The 21221-nt window shown below is 35.2% G+C and overlaps 1 protein-coding gene across 1 annotated transcript in view; it reads right to left on the reverse strand.

The window, feature by feature from the left end:
- Window positions 1–1367: 1367 nt before the first annotated feature.
- LOC127934337 (rho guanine nucleotide exchange factor 17) overlaps window positions 1368–21221 on the reverse strand; it is a 69748-nt gene continuing 49894 nt past the window's right edge. The window contains exons 4-21 of the mRNA XM_052531646.1: window positions 20562–20744; window positions 17613–17729; window positions 16907–16999; window positions 15729–15905; window positions 14683–14733; window positions 14489–14598; window positions 13965–14050; window positions 13484–13602; window positions 13032–13239; window positions 11714–11975; window positions 9941–10182; window positions 9629–9854; window positions 7631–7717; window positions 7492–7559; window positions 7269–7417; window positions 5440–5614; window positions 4369–4641; window positions 1368–4152 (exon numbers count right to left, since the gene is read on the reverse strand). Of these exons, the coding sequence (XP_052387606.1) occupies window positions 3941–4152; window positions 4369–4641; window positions 5440–5614; window positions 7269–7417; window positions 7492–7559; window positions 7631–7717; window positions 9629–9854; window positions 9941–10182; window positions 11714–11975; window positions 13032–13239; window positions 13484–13602; window positions 13965–14050; window positions 14489–14598; window positions 14683–14733; window positions 15729–15905; window positions 16907–16999; window positions 17613–17729; window positions 20562–20744 (2838 nt within the window). The 3' untranslated portion in view covers window positions 1368–3940. The remainder of the gene's footprint in view (window positions 4153–4368; window positions 4642–5439; window positions 5615–7268; window positions 7418–7491; window positions 7560–7630; window positions 7718–9628; window positions 9855–9940; window positions 10183–11713; window positions 11976–13031; window positions 13240–13483; window positions 13603–13964; window positions 14051–14488; window positions 14599–14682; window positions 14734–15728; window positions 15906–16906; window positions 17000–17612; window positions 17730–20561; window positions 20745–21221) is intronic.

The following is a 21221-nucleotide window of genomic DNA, read 5'->3' on the forward strand; positions in this document are numbered from 1 at the left end:
ACTGTGAGATGACGTGAATTGGTCTTGTGTATTTCATTCAGTTTGTATGAATGCCGGACAGTCATTCAAAACCATGTGCTGCTGACACACCAGAAACACAAGCACTGATCAAAAGTAGCAGTTAAGACATTTGTAATGACTAATATATATATATATATATATATATATATATATATATATATATATATATATATATATATATATATATATATATATATATACACACACACAGTACACCCCAAAAGTTTAGAAACTACTATTTTTTTGTTTTTGAAAGAAGTTTCTTCTGCTCATCAAGCCTGCATTTATTTGATCAAAAATACAGAAAAAAATGTAATATTGTGAAATATTATTACAACTTAAAATAATAGTTTTCTATTTTAATATACTTTAAAAAAATAATTTATTCCTGTGATGCAAAGCTGAATTTTCAGCATCATTACTCCAGCCTTCAGTGTCACATGTAACATCAGTCGATCACATGATCATTTAGAAATCATTCTAATATTCTGATTTATTATGAGTGTTGGAAACAGTTCTGCTGTCTAATATATTTGATCAATAAAAGGTTAAAAAGAACTGCATTTATTCAAAAAAAAAAAAAAAAAATTTCTAATAATATATTTTCTTTACTTTTACTTTTTATCAATTTAACACATCCTTGCTGAATAAAAGTATTGATTTTATTTTAAAAAAATAAAGAAAAAAAAATAACTGACCCCAAATTACTGACCAGTAGTATATAAATATATATATAGTGCAAAATATTTATATTTTAAAAACATAACTTCTTTTTTTTTTTTACTTTTTATTCATCAAAGTATCCTAAAAAAGTATCACATGTTCTGGAAAAAATATTAAGCAGCAGAAATGTTTCCAACTTTGATAATGAATCATCATATTAGAATGATTTCTAAAGGATCATGTGATAATGATCCTAAAAATTCAGCTTTGCATCACAGAAATAAATGATAATTTAAAGTATAATACATTTAAAAACAATTATTTTAAATTGTAATAATATTTCACAATATTACTGTTTTTTTCAAAATAAATGCAGGCTTGATGAGCAGAAGAAACTTCTTTCAAAAACATAAAAAATAGTAATGTTTATTACATACATACATACACACACACACACACACACACACACACACACACTTTTGAACACATAAAATGTCCTTTAGCTCCTTAAAATTGTGACAAAGCTTTTGAAAGTTATTTTAATCCTAAGCTAGGTGATGATTCAGACTTTCCACTTATCACACACAGGGCAAATATTAATTAGAGCAATCAGTAAAACTATTAAGCATAAATCATCACCTTTTGACACCAATATAATTAAAAGAAGACAAAAGAGCACGCTGTAAAATGAACTTATTTTAATTGCCACACACATAATATTTAGCTGTGTTCTACATTTTGTGAGCAATCATTACTGCGTGATTTTAAAAATGTGATGTTTCATAAATATGTGATACCCAGAAGTTAGAGAAATAGTGGAAATCTACATTATCTATTTATATTATCATTTAATGTCACTTTTTGTTGTTGTTCAATTCTGGTCAGAAACATCTCAACTTCTGGCTCCCAAAATTTCCTTCACCTCATTTCATTACAATTTACAAGTTTTGTTTTGTTCCCTTTTGAATTTGAAAACTAATTCATAAACTTCCTGGCACTGACAGCGACTCATCTGACGGGTGAGATCATGTGTGAGCGTGTTTGTAAAGGAATCATCAGAGGCTCTGGATTCTGGCATCAGTGAATGTTTAATCACAAAGAAACCCACAGTGACAAAATAAAACAACGGTGTGAAATAAGCACGACGACTGTTACAGGAACCACAGACGCAGAGCGGCTTCTCTTCTCTTCTCTTATACTGGAATAGTTGAAAAAATAAAATAAAGAAATAGTTTTAATTTAAATGAGACTTCACATGCCAAATGAGGAAAAAAAATACTTATAAAAATATGCCATTAGATTCATATGAACACTCGTGGACTGTGAGAGCACTATGTACAGAGAAAAGCAATATATACAATAAAGAGTGATGATGTCTTTCACTAGAAAAGGCTGTGAGGGTCACTAACAACAGTACGACTCGACTCGGGACTGTCATCACTGACTGATTTAGATGTTTGATAAAAAAATACAAATAAAAAAGCAGACTAAGTTTACGAAAATATGATTCTCTGAGGATCCTGTTTGTAATAAGAAGTTACGTTCTGCAATGCTTCGACGTTTCTACACACGTGATGCGGTCTGGGAAAAGTCTGACTTCACATCCTTCAGGTGAGCGAGAATTTGGGTGTGTTTGTGACTGACGCGGTTCTTAATAGGCAAACTAAGGCAGCTGAAATTGTTCATGGAGCGATTTAGTGATTTAATTGTCTTTCATAAGTGCGCGCAAGAAGCCGAAGGGCTGTAACCCGTCTGACTTCATTCTACATGTCCTAATCTACACACAGACACACTTCAGCCGTCTTCAGCAACATCATTTAAGAAACAACACAATTCCCTTTTCCTGAAATATCATAGTGATGAAGACGAGCATTGAAATAGATCGCAGCAATCCTGAAGTTATATTTCACCACAAAATTAATCATTTGTTTTTACACAATTCATCACATTTAACCCAAATTCTAATTGCTGTAATGCACAAAATTGTTACCGTTTAATGTGAAAAAAATACAGTAAATAAGAAAAGTATTATTTGGACTAGATTTAATAAAAAAAAAAAAGTGAAGTGAAGAATGAAACTGTATTACAGGAATGTGAAATCTTTTTTTTTTTTTTTTGGTTGGAGGGGGGGGGGGGTTGTGATGAAAACAAAGACGATAAAAAAAAAATCTTAAGTGGTTTTTATTTTCTTTATGCAGAATATTGATTTTGGGGTGAAATATGACCTGGATGTTACTTTGTGAGATTCACCTGAAGAATGTTTCAAAAATCGTACGACTGCGACCTCACTGACCCAACTTGAGTTGAGCGCTGGGTCTCACAAAACCTATATATGGAATGTAAAGAAAAACGCCAGACTACTTTATTTATAAATTAAGTGCTATAAAAAAAGACAACTAAAAATGAAAAAACATAAATACTGTACAAAAGGATTTTTGTCACAATACCTATATATGGAATGTCATTGCTGTTCTTTTACATAACATAGTGAAATCTTGTTTTTTTATATACACAAAGATGATTCGATAACCAGAAGAATAAAGTGATAATGTGTAATAACTCTAACTGTGAGTTTGATGATTACTGAAGTAGTAAATTGTGTGTGTGTGTGTGTGTGTGTGTGTGTGTGTGCGTGTCATATAGCAGTCTGTAGTTACTCTAGCCTTATATTGCACATTGGTTATGTAAGATTAACTCTCATCTCGCTTTAACAAAAACATCTTCATTCTCCAATGAAATCACAGTCTGTCAAGACCAGTAGTTGACCATAAAAGTGTGCGGACTGTCCTCTAACGAAGTGAAGGATGAAGAAAACACGTCTTTACACTTTGCACGTCCATTCAGATTACCCACAATCCTCCCTGCCTCATGCTATGCATTCAAACCCTCTCGCTATCCAACAAATCTTGCTTCCTTGCTTTTTTTTTTACTTCACCTTTTCCTGCTTTTTCTCTTTCTGATGTCTATCTTATGTTCTTCAAGGGTTTTTACAATAGTTCTGTCCACTTCTTTTAAAGCTGCTTTAAAGTTTCAACACAATATTCAAAAGCGGCCACAGGAAACAACACATGGTAAGCTAGATTTTACGTCAAGAAACAAAATGACCCATAACACAACGTAACGATAAACAAACACCCCATTGGTCGGCGTCCTACACGCTCATGCACAATGCATCAGAGAACAGGAAGGGGCGGGGTTTCATGGGAAGTGCGTGGGCTGGTCCAGCGGCTTCTGTGTCGAGGGGGCGGGGCTTCCGTCACACGCGCCACAGCAGTAAGTGGTTGGTGCTGTCGTCCCGCCCCACCGTCTCGCTGCTATTGGTCAGTCTGAAGTCTTCATAGCCGTCACCACCGCTGATGACCAGCAGGTTGGATTTGACGGGGAGGATGGTGGAGGCACGCCGTCGGGTGGAGTCTCGTCTCTGCAGGCCTCCACTGCTGCTCTCTGAGCTGTTCTGTGTGGAGTTCACTATAACAGAAATCACAGATTCGTCATCCGATGCCATTTGGATGCATTTTATTGAACGCCTCTATTTCTAGACATCTGTCTTGGATGCATCCAATCACAAGTATTACTCAGGCCTAACCAGGCAAGTTTAAACTACTTGATTGCACTAATGTAGAATTCTGTTGCCAGATCCTCTGTTAATATCACCCTCACTGCAATAGGCTGTGAGAAACTTACCTGATTCAGACGGCAGTGGGAAGTTGACGTCAAAGCCCTCTGGCAGCTCAATGCACGTGAGGAAGCGCACATGTCCGGTGTGTCCGTGGGCGGAGCCCATGGGGAGGAGGGGGGCACGCAGCGAGCCCAGCCCAGTGCTGGAGGACACGGGTGGGATGGCCAGAGTCAGGACCACCCCTGCACTGGTGCCGATCCACAGCAGGTCCTTACACGCCAGAAGAGCCGTGATCCGCAAACACGCTGCTTTGTGCTGCCGGATAATGGCATCAGAGCCTAAAAGACAAAAATCAGACAGGGGTTTTATTAGTTCTTTATAAAAGCAGAGTTATTTTACTATCACTGATATACTATTATAGCTCAATTAAAAAGCATTTTAATGAAATTTTTAATTAGACTTAATTTTATATTTTAGTAAACTTTTTTGTCATTTTATTGCTTTTTTTTTATATGGTTCTAAATATGAAAAAAAATGCATATTGTAAGTGAAATTATATATTTTTAGTTATTAAAATTGAAACTTTTGATATTTGGATGTTTCTGTTATTTTGATAACTGCATTAAAGTGATACATATACCGTATTTTTCGGACTATAACTCGCACCTGAGTATAAGTCGCATCAGTCCAAAAATACGTCATGATGAGGAAAAAAACATATATAAGACGCATTTATTTAGAACCAAGAACCAAGAGAAAACATTACCATCTACATCCACGAGAGGGCGCTCTGTGTCTTCAGTGTAGACTACAGGAGCACTGAGCAGCATAGAGCGCCCTCTGGCGGCTGGAGACGGTAATGTTTTCTCTTGGTTCATTTCTCTCGGTTCATGTCAAATTAATTTTGATAAATAAGTCGCACCTGACCATAAGTCGCAGGAACAGCCAAACTAAGAAAAAAAGTGCGACTTATAGTCCGGAAAATACGGTACTGTATAATACATCTAAAATCTTTAAAGTGATGGAAAGTTTTTACACAAAATAGAGATAGTTTTGAACTCGCCATCATCAGATTAGATAATACTCGTCTTGTTTTCAGGATGCAGGGCTGTTATTATAATGCACACTAACAGTACCTGCAAGCATCTTGTGCACGGCTGGTGCCACGTCGACCTCCGTCAGGCTCTCGTAGGTGGAGGCGTGATAGAGTCGCACATGAGCGCTGCCCTGAACAGCGATCCACACGCCTTTACCACAGCTCACGATACTGGTCACGCAGCGCCCGCTGTCCTGAGCCACCTGGAACGAGTGCTGAAGAACACATCCAAACACACAATGGCAAAAATGATTCAAGTGCATGAATGTCTATCGCTGTTCATGAATGTGATGTCAAGTGTATACATCATTGTCATATTTTAAACTCAATCTGCTCAATCTTCAATTCATTTTTATTTCTGTGTGGATGTTGCAGAGTTAGTGTCATTATTCAGTTCAAATGTTATTCTTATCCGATGATAATATTACTGAATAGTCTTTTAACCCTTTTTCTATTTTCTGAAAAATGTTTTGGCATTGGACTAAAAGTTACTGACTTTTCTCACGAAGGGTATAAAAACTTCTCGTAAAAGTGGCGATAATTTCCCAACTTGCTGCACATGTGATGTTTTCAGTCAAAAATGATGCATTTCTCAAATGTTATATTATAACTAGGGCTGTCAAATGATTAAAATTTTTAAGAAAATTAATCAGAATTTTCAGTGGATTAATCATGATTAATCACTATTTGCAATTACACCTGAATCCTAACCATTTTTATTTCTGAAATGCATACCAAAAGATAAATAACAGGACACAGATACATTATATTCATGTATTGATTCATCAATATGTGGTTCTTTTTTTCTGAATTTCAAAAGTTTAACATTTACTTAGATCAAATATACCTGAGCACTATATCAAACCATGCCATTTAACTACAGATAGTGTAAGAGTTTTAGGTGAACCAGTGGTTAAATATAGCCACATATCTATGAAATTATGCATAGAGAAACTCGAAAGAATGAACTCAGAAACACAAACATGCTCCACCATCACATAAGCAGCACTCTGGGCACTCTTGTTTTTGGGAGGTGTTCATTTGTTCTGCCACAATACTTTAGGATCGATATTTTCACATTCTGAAGGCTTCAAGTGAGAGTAAAACCAAGTAAAATGCATATGCTTTTCCAAACAGCTGTAATTTTCCCTGCATTGCATGTAGGCGTTCTGCGCATGCGCAGTGTGAAACACAGGACGCTATAACAGGAAAAAGTTCCAGCGTATCAACTACCAAAGTCGTCTCTGTTTATCGAGCTTGGCATGAATGTATTTGAGAGTAACTGAGGTAAAACATTAAGCTTCTTCGGTGTTTTCGTCGCGGCACTCGCCGCTGTTTTTTATTATCTTGAGAATTCAGAGATCGACGAGACTTTCCTGACCTGAATAATTTGTCACACTGCGCATGCGTGAAATGCATTAAAAAATTTGACGTAATTAACAACAAACAACTAATTAACGTCGTTAACGCGCTATTTTTGACAGCCCTGATTATAACCCAATATTTGATTCAATTTTTTTGTCAACTTGTTTTCTTTCAGTTAGCACAGGTTTTGCATTCATCTTTGGAATTGGTTGATCATAGGCCTCACTTATCAGAGCTAATGCATCTCAGTTTTTAAATGTGAATATTGTCAAAATTATTCGCAAGTAATTGTTTTTTTGCTCAAAATCTGAGGTGCATAAACTCAGATCAATGAATCTTATGATCAATCAGTTCCAAGAAGGAATCCAAACCTGTGCTAACTTGAAACAAATTTACAAGCAATTTTTAAAAAGGCGGTCATTTTTGATCAAGAACACTAAATCAGGTAAAGTATATCCAGCGTAAGGCTTAAACCGAAATGCCTGCATGTAGTTTGCATCTGACCTCTTGTGCTAAAGTGCTGGTGTTGATGATAAGGATTCGGTTCTGACAGCCACACCACAGTTTTCCTGCCACGGGAACCATTTTGGTCACAGGTCCGCTTGGAGAGCCCAGACACAGAGTTTGAGAGCTCTGAGGATCCCAGAAACTTCCTGTTGTGCAGAAGAAGCACAGAGAGTTGGCGAAAATCACTTAAATTAATCATTTGGGATGGATCTGAGCTCACCTGCTTCCCTCTGATAGACAATCACCTCTCCGTTGGCCAGGGACACAAACACTTTGTTGTCCAGATACCTGGGAATAGAAAAAGATGTTCAGTCTCCATGCGGACGTTGCGTCAGATCATTGAGGAGGAAGCTGCTTACAGGATACACAGGATAGAAGCAGAGTGCTGCATCTTCATACTGTTCTTCCTGTTTCTGATGTTGTCTGATGACTGGTACACATGAATACTGAAATAGAACATTCATTATTACAACAGCATTATGGTTATGAAATGCAATATTTTTTCCTTGGTAATCATGAACTTAAGTTACACAAATGTTAAAGTCTGGGGTCAGTTTTTAATGTTTTTGACATTTTTGTTGTTATCTGCAATTATTTAAAATAAAAATAAAATTGTGAAATTGTATTGCATATTAAAACAACTGTTGCATATTTAAATATATTGTAAGATGTAATTTATTCCTGCGATCAAAGCTGTATTTTCAGCATCATAACTCCAGTCTTCAGTGTCACATGATCTTCAGAAATCATGAAAATATGCCGATTTGCTGCTTAAGAAATATTTCTTTTTTTACTGTCACTCTTGATCAATTTTATAAATTCTTGATGGAATATTAAATATTCTCTTGAAGAGTACCATATTTGGTAACAATTTATTTGATCTTTGTTTCAATAATGAATTATAAATGTGTTGTTAATTTGGGTTGGGATTTGAGAATCAGTTTCATTAAAATAATGAAAAATGACTGATATTAGAGACAGAATGACTGGGCATGAAATAGCACAATCTCCAAACGAACAACAACAAATCTAACTTAGTTAACATTGACTTGAATAGAAATGAATCGGCCCAAAAGACATTCATACTTCTCTTTATCTTACTCACAATGCGAACACATGATCAACACCTGTGTAATGTCTTGATTCCAATGCATTTTAAAGGTGTAATCATAAACTGGTAAGCATTACAATGTACTTGAATAACATCCGAAATAACATGAAGCAGTTTATATTATTAGGAATTAAAATGCATTATATTTTCAGGCATCAATCAAACGCTCTCTAAGAAATCTGACTGTGTTTAGTTTGTTTTGACGGGCAGCTGGCAGCGAGGCAAGAGCAAGCGCTGAGAGAGAGAGAGAGAGAGAGAGTAAATGTTTGCATGGAAAGAGACGGATGCACTGAGGACACGAGCAGGTCTGAGCTTGAGGTAATGAGTGTCTCTGTGGGAACACGGCACACGGGAGCAGGGTCACCTCAGGTTAACCCCAAACAGAAGGAGCACAGTTACTATCGTTCATATTTTAATTAGGCCCATGGGCTTTTAAATGCTGCCTAAACACCAGTTTGAACACTCATAATAACTACCTAATATTACATTAACAAACATTGTCACATTATATAACGGATTATACATTTTTCATTCAAATAATCAGAAGTGTCATGAAAACAACGGTTAATTTTTACACTGATATGAATGTATTTTTTTCTTAATTTTTTTTAAATATAAATGTCTTATACACACACACAAAGCATTTTAATATTGTTTTTGTTGTTATATGTTATATTTCTTTTTCTTGTCATTACTTGTTGTGTGTATATATATATAACCTGCATCTAAAAGTTAACGTCATAAAATGAGCATTATTTACCTTCTTAATAATTTCTCTAAATTTCAGGTGTCACTGCAGCACATTACTTTTAAAGAAGAAAAAGTCTTCGTTTCAAACACAATAAATATATATATATATATATTGGTTTATACTGATATAATCATAGTGAGTTGGCTGGTGAAAATAAAAACCAATAATATCTAACTTTAACAGATCCAATCAAATAGCTCCATCTATAACATTAGGAGTTATTTCTTCTCTTATAATATAAACATAAGCTTAAAAAGAAAACTTAAATTAGAAATGTTGCCTTGGAAAATAAAGGTTAAGGTGTAAAGTTAAGTAATACAAATGAAATATTAGAAATATTTTTCCAAAAGCACACAACAAAATGACTACACCAGACTAAACTAAGAACTGTAAAAATAAATGCTTATTCATAATAGTATATAAATAGTACTTAAAGTGCCGCCCTACTGTGCATCCCAATGCAGAAGTGATTTATTCTGTCATGCGCTGCCTCACCAGCCGTCCTCGGTCCCGAGCCAGACAGAGCTCTGGTACGCCTCGGGGTCGATGCTCAGCAGGTCCTCCAGACTGGCACGGGTGAAGGACCCTCGACTGGACCGCCGCATGGCTCGGCCGTCCATGGGACTGTCCGCACTGAACGAGCTGGGGACGGGAAACTCCTGTTCCTCCTCGGAGCTGGTGGTCTCGGTGACCATGTCCTTTGAAACGGTTGCTTCATCATCTGACAGAAACAAATCACCATCAATACGACCCAGATTTCAAACACGAGTACTCTGTGTGATTCTAGAGACTGTAAGTGTGACTCACTGCCGAAGCCGGATGAGATGGTGGAACGGGAGGCTTGGCTCTGCAGTGTGGATGAAGGGCTGGGAGAGTCTTCATCATCGCTGTCGTCGCTATCGAAGGGCACGAGCTCTGCGGCGGGGACCGCGGGCGGCTCGTTGAGCTCCAGAGACGAGCCGGAGATGCAGATGTGGAGCTGGGGCTGTGTAGACGCGGTAGGATTTGACTCAGATGGGACGGAGGGGCTGGAATGACCCACACGTTCTCTGCAGGAAACAGAATGGACATTTTGAACATGCAAACTGCTTATTATGTGTGGAAACATTGTGTATTATACTGAAAGGCAAACCTGTTTTAAAAGGCATATTCCAGGGGATTTTCAACTTTTTCAACATGCAAGAGATGTGGACGATTACCACATATAATCATATAGAATTGTCCAGGATTATATATTAGTGTTGTTATTGTTAAATTTGTTACATCCCAGATCTAGGTGCTAGGAAAATAGCATAAATAAAGGTCTTTAACAGCGGACTGCTTTTTTTTTTTTTTTTTTATTTTTTTATAATTATTATTATTTTTAAAAAAAAAAATTTAATTTTATTTAATTTAATTATTTTTAATTTAATTTAATTTAATTTTTAATTACCAGTCAATTTCAATGGCAATAAACAGCGCACAAATAGAAAGTGAGGGCTTTAGGGTTGGGCTAAGGCCAAAATAATAAACAAAAACTGAATCTACCTCTTTCCCAAGAACTTACTACCCTAAAAAGAAAAGTCTATTTAAAAAAGAAAGAAATTACAGGGACTGAACTAACTCCCCCAACCCCTACAGCTTCCATGCTGACGTGAAGAGCTAAAAATATTTGCAATTGAAATAAAACAATTAATAAGATTCAATGAAAAACTAACTTAAAAAGTCGTTGCTTTGTTGCAAATTAAATAATGAAATGCTGTTTTATTGCAACATAAATAAATTTAAGATGAAGTCCTAAAATTTCTCAAACTGAAATAAAACTAAAACTAAATAGAAATACAAAAAATATACAGCCACAAAACAGGGTATTTTCAACGTAATAACACGTGTATGGCATGTTGTCAGTTACCAGAAACAATCATTTAGAATATCAGTCTTGTTATTGTTAACTAAAACTATATAAAAACAAATTTGGCAATTAAAATCAACCTGAAATAAAATCGAAATATTTGATAAAACATTTTTTGTTTTGTAAGTAAAAGTGCTAAAACAAAATGCAGATACAAAAATATCTTTAACAAAATAAAGATATTATATATATATATATATATATATATATATATATATATATATATATATATATATATATATATATAGTATTTTTTTTACTCAAGCACGCAGCAAAATGACTAAAATGAAATTCAAATGAAAAATATAAAAATAAAATCAAATTAAAAATAGTACTAAAATAACATGCACATAATTGTATATATTCACACACATACGTGTGCACTTATAAATGTAGATGCACAAATTGTTCAGTAAAAATGTTTGTTATTTGTGCTACAAAATTGTCTAAAACATAGATTATCCTTAATAGGTGGAGCTAGTGGACATGTTCTGTTCTTTTACATACATCGAAAAATGTTGAAACTAATTTCCATGCATGCCTCATATGCAGAACATAAACATCAGGATGAAAATAACCTCTATTGTTCTTTTAAGCACACTGTGACATTAGCAGTGTGAGCATGATGCATCTGGTCTCATGGTGCTCATTAGGACAGCTCCTCTATTATTAGTCCTGTCGGGTCTCACCTGTTCTTCAGGCCCGGCACGGCTGCGATGCAGATGATGCGAGCGGAGCAGACGGCGATGCAGGCCTCCACCGTGGGCTCGTCCCGGATGTTCAGCAGACACACCTGACCCACGTAGCCATCGCTGTTACACACCCACACCTCATATGTGTTCTCTGGACAGCTGTGACTGGGGGAGGCGCAGGAGAACTGCATCCCGCTGCGGGTCTTCATGATGGGAATGGCCTTCAGGAACTCAGGGTCCCACTGGTCTTTGTTCATGGCTGGACAAAAGATGGGAAACAGCGTGCTTTTGAGGAAAATGTGGGGCAAATCATCAATATACAGCATATTTAAAATGCTAACATGAAATATATGAAGTATATATTATTGGCCTTCTCAAAAATATATGCAAATTTGTATTTTATCATAAAAAATAGGTAGTATTTATTGGGCTTTGTTATGAATTTTGTGCAGCATTTATTGACATTTGCATTGAATATATACAAAAAAAAAAGTTAATATAATCTGTATTTATTGGATTTTACATGAATATATGCAGTATTTCTTGGACTATGCATAAATATCTATTGGATTTTTCCATGAAAATCCTAACAAATACTAGATCAATTTACAAAAACACATAAAAAATTATTGCAAATAGGAGCTTCAACAAATACTGTATTTATAAATCAATATGCAGTATTTCTTAAACTTCTCATGAAAATATGAGGTACTTTCAGAGCTTTAAACACACACACACACACACACACACACACATTAATATATTAAGTACTTTTGTGCCATTTGTGAATATATATAATTACTGTTCGATTTATCAACAGCCAATCAATTTTAGATGTAAAACTTAAAAAAAATAAAAAATAAATTCAGAAATATTGACAACTAAAATAGGTTAATTTTAAGTAATTTTAGTTTTTTTTATTTGTTTCAGTCAGTAAAGGTAAAACAAATTATAAAATAAAATTAGTAAATTACAAATGAAAATATATATTAAGCGAAGTTAATAAGCTAATAAATAAATAAATAAATAAATATTTATATATATGCTTGCTATTTTGTATTATTTATATCATAGTCTTACATATACTGAATTACGATAATTACTTACAATCACATAAATATTAGTAAAACAACACTGGTTTCTGTTTATACAGTGGATTCTCGATTTCTTGTTTTATAAATGTCAACGAAAGATTCATAACAGAAAATAATAATTTCCCCCTTTTCTCTCTGTAGGAAAAGAATCATTTGATGTGACTTGCTCTCAGATCACTGTACATCAATCAGAACAGAAACAGAGGGTCAGTCTGATTTACCGAGCTTCTTCTTGGCCTCCTCGAAGGCCTGCTCGAAGTTACTGCGGGTGTCAGGGCTGCTGAACTCAAAGATGAAGGTGGTCTCGGCTGAAGTGCTGGTCAGCTCTAGTTTAGTGGGCAGTAACGTCATGCTGAAGGCCACAGACTGTTTATCTGCCAGCTCCCGGTGAACCGACGCCATCAGATCCTTTATCACATCGTCCAAACTCTGACACACACACACAAACTCACTTCAGAATAAGTCGGCACAAGCAAAACAACTTGTTATATTTTCTTCTAAAAGTTGCTCTTTTTTATATCCTAAATATGCACAGATAGACTTAAATTTTATTTTGTTTATTTGCATGCACCATTATTTCCCCACCACTGCTGTCTACAACCAATCAGGACTGGTATGTAATCTGTCAGAAAAAAACCTGAATGAAGTATTTTTAATGCTAAATCAGAAAGACCTGATGGGGGAAACTGAGTGTTTCTGACAGCTTGCTTATTTGGCCCAGCGTGCTGAGATCTTCATCCAGACGGCTGATGGTTTTCTGGATGTTTTCTCTGTTCGTGGCTTGATTAGAACCTGTGATGAAGAAATGACAATGGGTCAGTAACAGAGCACCAAAGTTCAAGTGTAATAGCAAAGAATAATATAAAAGGGGGATAAAATAAAATAAATGAATAATGCATAAAATGTATTCATTAAATATAAAAATAATGCATGAAATAAATAACAGAAAAGAATAATAAAAATGCAACAAAAAAAAAACAGTTACAATTAAATAATTAAATGATAATTAAAATGAATAATTCATTAATTTAAATAAATAAACAATCAAGAAAAGGTAAGATAACTCTAGGACATTCAAGAAAGGGCTCTTAATTTTAAAAATGAACTCAGTGTGAATTTAAACTTTTAAGAGCATGTTAGATGAAAATCAGTACCTTTAACCACTTCAATGTCTTCTAAAGGCAGTTTCCACAAGAACTTGTATTTGCTGGAGGTGTCAATGAAACTAGCAGTGGAGTATCTGAAAGAGAGACCAATGTTCATCAGTCAAGGATATTTCCAACATCGTTAGTGTGCACTTGTAGTCCTAGTCTGGTGTCTGAAATGTTGCTGGTTCAAATGCGGTGCAGGGTTCATCATGAAAGGTCACCGAACTCTTAAACAAGTCACAAAAGAGTATTTACAGAGCTCTAATGTGATGCATTTCCATATTTCTGCTGCTGTCAAAGAAATAAGCGTCCTGCAAGTTAACGACACATGAAACAGACAGTCTCTGTGCTGTTTCCATGACTGTCCACTAGAGCGCAGTGCTATTCACAAATAAACTGCTTTTATTGTGGCCATCTGAACAGAAGAGCTCAGGGGACTCTGGGGTTTCTAAACCAAACAGCAGTTTCCCAGGCCCTTCTCACATCTCTGGACTATTAAAAGAACGCTGCAAATGCACAGCCGCACTCACAGACTCATGGAGCTCCGGCGCAGAGATCCAGACTTCCTCTTCAGCGTGGTGCAGATGAGCAGATCGCTGAACAGAAACAGAGAGCGGTCCTTCTTACCGCCCACCGTTTTCTACAGCACAGAGAAGGACAGAGGTTTAGGAAGCTCAACCGTTTGCTTAAACTAATTTGATTTCTTGTGCTTATTAGTGCTCACCGCTTCCACCACCATCTCTTGTCTCAGGAACTTCCTCTGGGGATTCAGGATCTGACAGGAAAATACATTATTAGGAGTTACTGAGGGCGAACTAGTCTTCATACCACTGGAACATGTTTGTGTGGTATCAATCGAACATATTTAATCAGATTTTCAACCGAAACTGTAAATACACTGAAAAAAGGTTATTGCTTGATAATTGTCTTTTTTCACAAGTACATATACCCAAACATATTCAACCTTGTTTTCTGAAAAACAATAAAAATATCTGACAGTGAGGTTATAAAAATAAACTTCCATTTGACAAATATATTCTCCTTTTTTTGTGCAATTTGTGCATTTGTCACAAAACAACACTTAATATCGTAGAGTAAGGCAAGGTATATTAATATGATAATTTAAACTGCTTTAAATAAAGGGATTTATTTATTTTTTAATCAATTTAGTTTTTGTTTGTTCATATTTAGTCCATTACATTTTCTTGCTCACTTTTTTTGTCTTTTTCCAACCGTACAAATATCTAAACATGATATAAGATGATATAAAATATTAAGTCTTGTCTTCTGAAAAATGTATCAAAATTTAAGCTTTAAAAAAAATCTGCAAATGTTGTCATAAGAAAATAACATAATTCAAAGAGAAAACAATATTATTTTTCTTACCTCACTAACAAATATAATATTTTTCTTGATTTTATGACAAAAAGCACTTAATTTTGATGCTTTTTTATTTTTCGTAAAACAAGACTTAATGTCATCTTGCTTCTCAAATAAATATATAAATCTGGATTAAAGAATGTTTCGATATATTATACTGGAAAACAAGAAGATATTAAAAAAGCATTTTTACAATGTATTAGTAACTGTAATGGTGGACTAGTCCTCCAACAATTAGGCAAGGAAACGGAAGTTTATTTATATGCCAAATTTCATAAAAGCGATTTTAAAAAAAAATCATAAAAATGAATAAGAAATAAAAATGGATTTAAAATCAGGTTTTAATCAAAGTGGCTGATGAATTGCCGGAGTGAGTCTGAGTGATCTCACATGCTCCACGCCTTCGATGTGCGCCTCGATCTCCTGCATGACGCGTGTCTCTCGCTCCAGCTCCTCGGCGGTGTGTCGGCCCTTGTTGATCCTCTCAGCCAATCGCTTGATGTTCTTCTGGGCGTCCTGCAGGAACAGGTAGTCTGGGTGATCCTCAGGAGTGTGCTTCAGAAGATCCTGAAGCACAGAAACAGAACGGTTCATTCAAAAACTAAACTAACAAAATTAACAAAGACACGTATAAAATCCATAGTTTCGGTCCTGAATATTCAAGAACAGCATCTCAGAGCAAAAGGACAATGAATTTAAGCATTTTGTCCCTAACATTAAGAGACGAGATGAGTAAACATGAAGAATTTTAACTAGCTGCTAAACTGTGATCACATACAAAACATGCGATTTGTGAAATATCAAATAGCATTCGTTTTTCCTGTTAAGAATTGCGATTGTGATTTAAAATATATTTTTTTAAAGAGGTCCAGATTTTCTTTAGTTGTTTGTAATTAGGCCATAAAAACATATTTATCAATATGACTCATTATATAATTATCATTTTAAATTTTATAGAAATTATTACATTTTAGTCCTGTAATTTTAGAGTTAGATTGTTAGATTGTAAAATAAAACTATAGTTTTTTTTTATTGAGTACTCTAACAATAGTCTATTATTATTATTACTACTACTATTACATAAAAAGTATATTTTATTTATTTATTTTACAGCACAGTAACATTACAATATTAAAATGTATGTCGTAATTTCCTAATTTCAAACATTATATCTTTGAGCTTTCATTTAGGGGAAAATCTGCTAAATTTAGGTTTACAAATTTGCTCAAATGGATGGCACATGTTTTGTTCCCAACTGAACATGATAAGTGACACAATGATACAAAGATTGAAATGATGCAGCGATGCATTTACTGTAAAAACAGTGTTTAAAGAAGCTACATGCTTGTGAATGAACACAGCTAGCAGTTACAAACACGCTGTGCACATGTTTAAATAAAATGCAGTTTTTGCGATTTGCCAATTGCACGTTATTTTACAATTCTGAATTTATTTCAATTAATCATTCAGCTCTGTCTGATGTGTTTCAAACGAACAAGACATGTTATCAATAAAAAAGCAAACAGGCACAAAAAGGTAAAAGAAAAATGGGAGAAGGTTAGTGTCACCTTAACTAGCAGCTCGTATCGTGGGATCCGCTGTACCGGCTTTATCATCAGATCACCCAGAGCTTGTTTCTCTTTATTCTCACGCATGCTTTGCTGAAGAGGAAAGAGAGAGACAAACAAAAAGTTTAGAAGAACAACTATACTTTATCTTGATTTTAACTACATGTGTACAGTTTACCCAACCATGCTTTACTAGATAACTTGGTTTCGGGTCAGTTTAAGGAGGCACCACTAGAGGGCAGTAACCCTCGAAACATTTTATGATTCGGCTGGGAGTATATGAAAGCATAAATATGCATATGAAAGGAGGAGGGAATTTATGTGTATATATATTTATTATAAATGTTGCTTTGGAAACTAACTTAAACAGTTTCAAGGTTACTAAAAGTAAAACAGAAAAAAGAAAATGAAACAACATGAACATAAAAGTGATTTCAAACCATGAATAAATAATACTAGTATAAATAATACTGTAATAACACTGGTTTAACCTCATGTGTGTCACCACTCATGTGTAGTCCATCTTTAAACACTTAAAATGAACCCAGTGTAGCTGTTTGAACAGTTTCTTTGCACATCTTCATATCATTCAAAGCTAAACTGTACCAAATGGCCAAGAGCTGCTAAAACAGCCTCTCGAGAGGATTACTGCAGTGTAAAAGTATTTCTTCCAACACACACGCACAGAAACAACGTTGTAATGTACCTCTAGAAACTTTAGGAAAGCAGGCTTGGCTTCCTTGGCGATTCTCACTGCGTCTTTGGCGTTCATGAAGTTGTCGATGTACGCTGAATAAATATTGGCGAGGATCTCTTTGGAAAACTGTGAGGAGAAAGCCGAGACATTAGCAGCACTGAACAGAACAGCTGTGCACCTTCACATATCATTGATAGAAACCTGTCTTATGGCTTTAGAGAATTTTTCAATGTTATCATGTTAAGCCACAAAACAAAAACCAACACAAATGTGCTTTTTGTAACTGAAACGGCTTCCTATGTGATAGCAGGACAACACTGAGTATTATCTTTGTCTGTGGATGGTGTGTGTCCTCAAATACATCTCTGGCGGGTCATGAGGAGAAACAGAGCATCTCCAGCGCTATGAGCGTGTGACTGTAGCGCACACAGGGGGATAATTTGCCCTGTTTTACGAGCCCTGAAGAACAGGCGGACACATCTGCACAATCTCCATTTCATGGATGCTTTTCATTCTGACACTTCGATGAAACAAAATAAAATAAAAACTATTTTAAAATGTTATGTACCACCACCTGATGCTCAGGTTTCCCTTTGTGTAGTTCACAGCTATACTGAATTTTAAAGTGCACATAAATGCAAAAAAAGTAAATCAAATCAAATAAAGAAAATATTTTTATAAGCTTTAGGTACAGCTGCCTAAGCGTTCATTGTGTCTAGTTTACAGTTGTGCTGAAACATTAAAGTGCACATGAATGTAAAATAAAATAGTAAATAAAAACAATGAAGTTAATAATAATTATTAACGCTCAGGATTCCTTGTGTCTAGTTTGCATTTGAACATTACAAGTACACATGAAAATAATAAATAAAAAAATACAATAAACGGTTTCATAGTTTATGTTCTGCCACCCGATGCTCAGGTTTCCTCGTGTCTTGTTTTAAGTAGTACATTAAAGTGCGCATGAATGTAATATAACAAACGAAACACAAGTTCGATAAAATAATTGAAATAATTTGATATTCTAGATTACTGAATATAAGGTGAACGACCTTTTATGTTTTGTTTTTGGTCATTCTGGCTTCAGCATGTGACTTGGCTTTTTTGTTATTTAATAAAATTAATAAAACAAGATAATGCCCCTTTCTTGCAGTACAAAAAGTCACAAAACTTTGCTATGTGTGTGTGTGTGTGTCTGTAATGTTAGATGAATCTCAGTGCTTTTAAAAGTCCCTATGGAAAAAACTAGTAAGAAAAATGTCTTTCAGATCCATAAAAAACTTTAAAAAAAATTATTACAAAATTACAATGAAAACACTCAAATTACAACATGAGCATGAGCGTAGGCATGAGCATAAGAGACACAGTGCGGCACTATAAAGCGACGCAGATCCTGAAAGAAACTCATAAAACTCTAACTACCTGAGTTGGTCGACTCATTTAGTCAGAGCCCATAAAAATCCTGCATTTGTGAATCTGTGAATCTGACAGGAACGTCTAAACAACACTGAACTAGCGGTGGTGAGGTGGTTTACTCCAGTATAGCGGGACAGGGGGTCAGACAGATTAAAACCCCACACAGAGACACTCAGCGTCCCTTCAGCTTCAGCAGACTTACACAACAGTCACTAGAGTTCCAAAGAATGGGCTTCGTAAGATTTTTACAAATATTTCAAAAAAGTTTTTTATGCTCACCAAGGCTGCATTTATTTATTAAAAATACAGTAAAATTTTTTAATATTATTACAATTTAAAAAAATTATTTCCTATGTTAATATATTTTAAAATATCATTTATTTCTGTGATGCGCAGCTGTATTTTCAGCATCATTCCTCCAGTCTTCAGTGTCACATGATCCTTCAGATCATTTACTGCTCAGGAAACATTTCAGATTATTATCAATGTTGAAAATAGTTTAGCTGCTTCATTTTGTTCTGTGGAAACTGTGCTATATTTTATTTATCATATATTTGAAATAGCTATCTTCTGTAAAATGATAAATGTCATTACTGTCATTACTGATCCATTTAAAGTGTCCTTGCTGAAAGAAAGTATTCATTTTGAATGGTAGAGATGATATTTAAGGTAAAATGTGGACCTAGCAGCAGGAGAAATGCTGTGTGTGTGTGTGTGAGTGAAGGACAGTGAGGTGAACCAGTGTGGCGTCTCTGTCGGCTAATAAGCTGACATCTCTTTAGGACGGAAAACAAACACCTGCTACACGTTCTGAGAGCCTAGCCTTCTCATGCACTATCAGAGCAGATCTCTGGTTAAATGCACCAGCCTTGTGTGTGGCCAATTACAGAGGATGAATGACATCATCATTATGAGACATGGCAGGAAGTGAAGAGTATTTCAATATCTCTTTTCTTGCAGCAAACTGAAAAAGATTGTTCATTTGCTATTTATGGGAGTACACTCTGAGTATGTAATAAAATTAAATTTGAACAATTTCTTTACATGTTTGGCAAACAAAGTGCTGCACAACAAAGTTTTCCAGTTGAAACTAAAACATGGATTAAAATTAATAAATGGAATTATTATTATTATTACTTTTAAGTACGTTCTGCTGTACATCAGTAATTAATTTCTTTCATAATTTAACTGATGATAGTTTTAAGTGAAATTTGATTTTCCGATTTTCCACAAACAAAGGGCCCAATATTAGCATCCAATTATACTTTAATATTCACTATATTCAGAATACTAATGTTGCATACTACTTAGAACAGATAGTATGCAAACCGAGACACAGCATTCGTTCCTCTCTTCCAGACAGTGGGCAATATTATCCTAAAAACATGCACGGATCCAGAAAACCAAAAAACTATTGAAAATGTTCACCATCTGAGCTTTTCTGGTACAGTACAGTATTTTCAGCATAGCCTAATATGGTTCTGGATGCTATGCTCATATAATACGTTGCAAATTGTTTTGAATTAGTGGTTAGGATCTCACCGACTGAATGAGCACATGACCGATCGTCTGTTTGTCGTGCCACTGGTTCACACAGTCCAGCACCTGCTCCAGGAACTGCTCGTGATGCTCGAAGATCTCAGGGATCTGGTAAAACATCTCATCCACCAGAGACGGGTCACAGAGAGGCGAGGTTTCCGGGTGCTTGAGGGGCTTCATGTAGCCCTGAAACCAGAACAACAACACAGAGAGACAGCGGTAATATGAGAAGAGCTGAAACTGGAACAATTGTTACATTTTAGTACTGAATGAATTATTATTGAACATTTTCATTGCAATGCATTATGGCCAGCTCAAAAATAAACCTAAATGAGTATGCATGCAAATAGTAAAGGATCTGCAATAGTAAATGACAGAATGTGTTGGTGTGTGCCTGTGGTGGTCTGGGACAGACTTTGATTAAAGGAAATGCCTGCCTCTCCTCTTGGGACGTAAACTGTGTCACATCAAATGCAGATAAACATTCTGCTTCTGTGTCTTTACTGTTACAAAACAAGTCCTTTATAAAACCAAAGATGCATCTCAATGACTTACTCAAGCTCATTCAAAAAAGTTAAGGTTAAATGTCATGTGCAACCCATTTTACTTCTATAAAACAACTTATTCATAGGTAATAGAATGTTAAATGAAACAAAAAGTACA

This window comes from Carassius gibelio, chromosome A18 (assembly GCF_023724105.1).
Source record: "Carassius gibelio isolate Cgi1373 ecotype wild population from Czech Republic chromosome A18, carGib1.2-hapl.c, whole genome shotgun sequence".
Lineage (NCBI taxonomy): Eukaryota > Metazoa > Chordata > Actinopteri > Cypriniformes > Cyprinidae > Carassius > Carassius gibelio.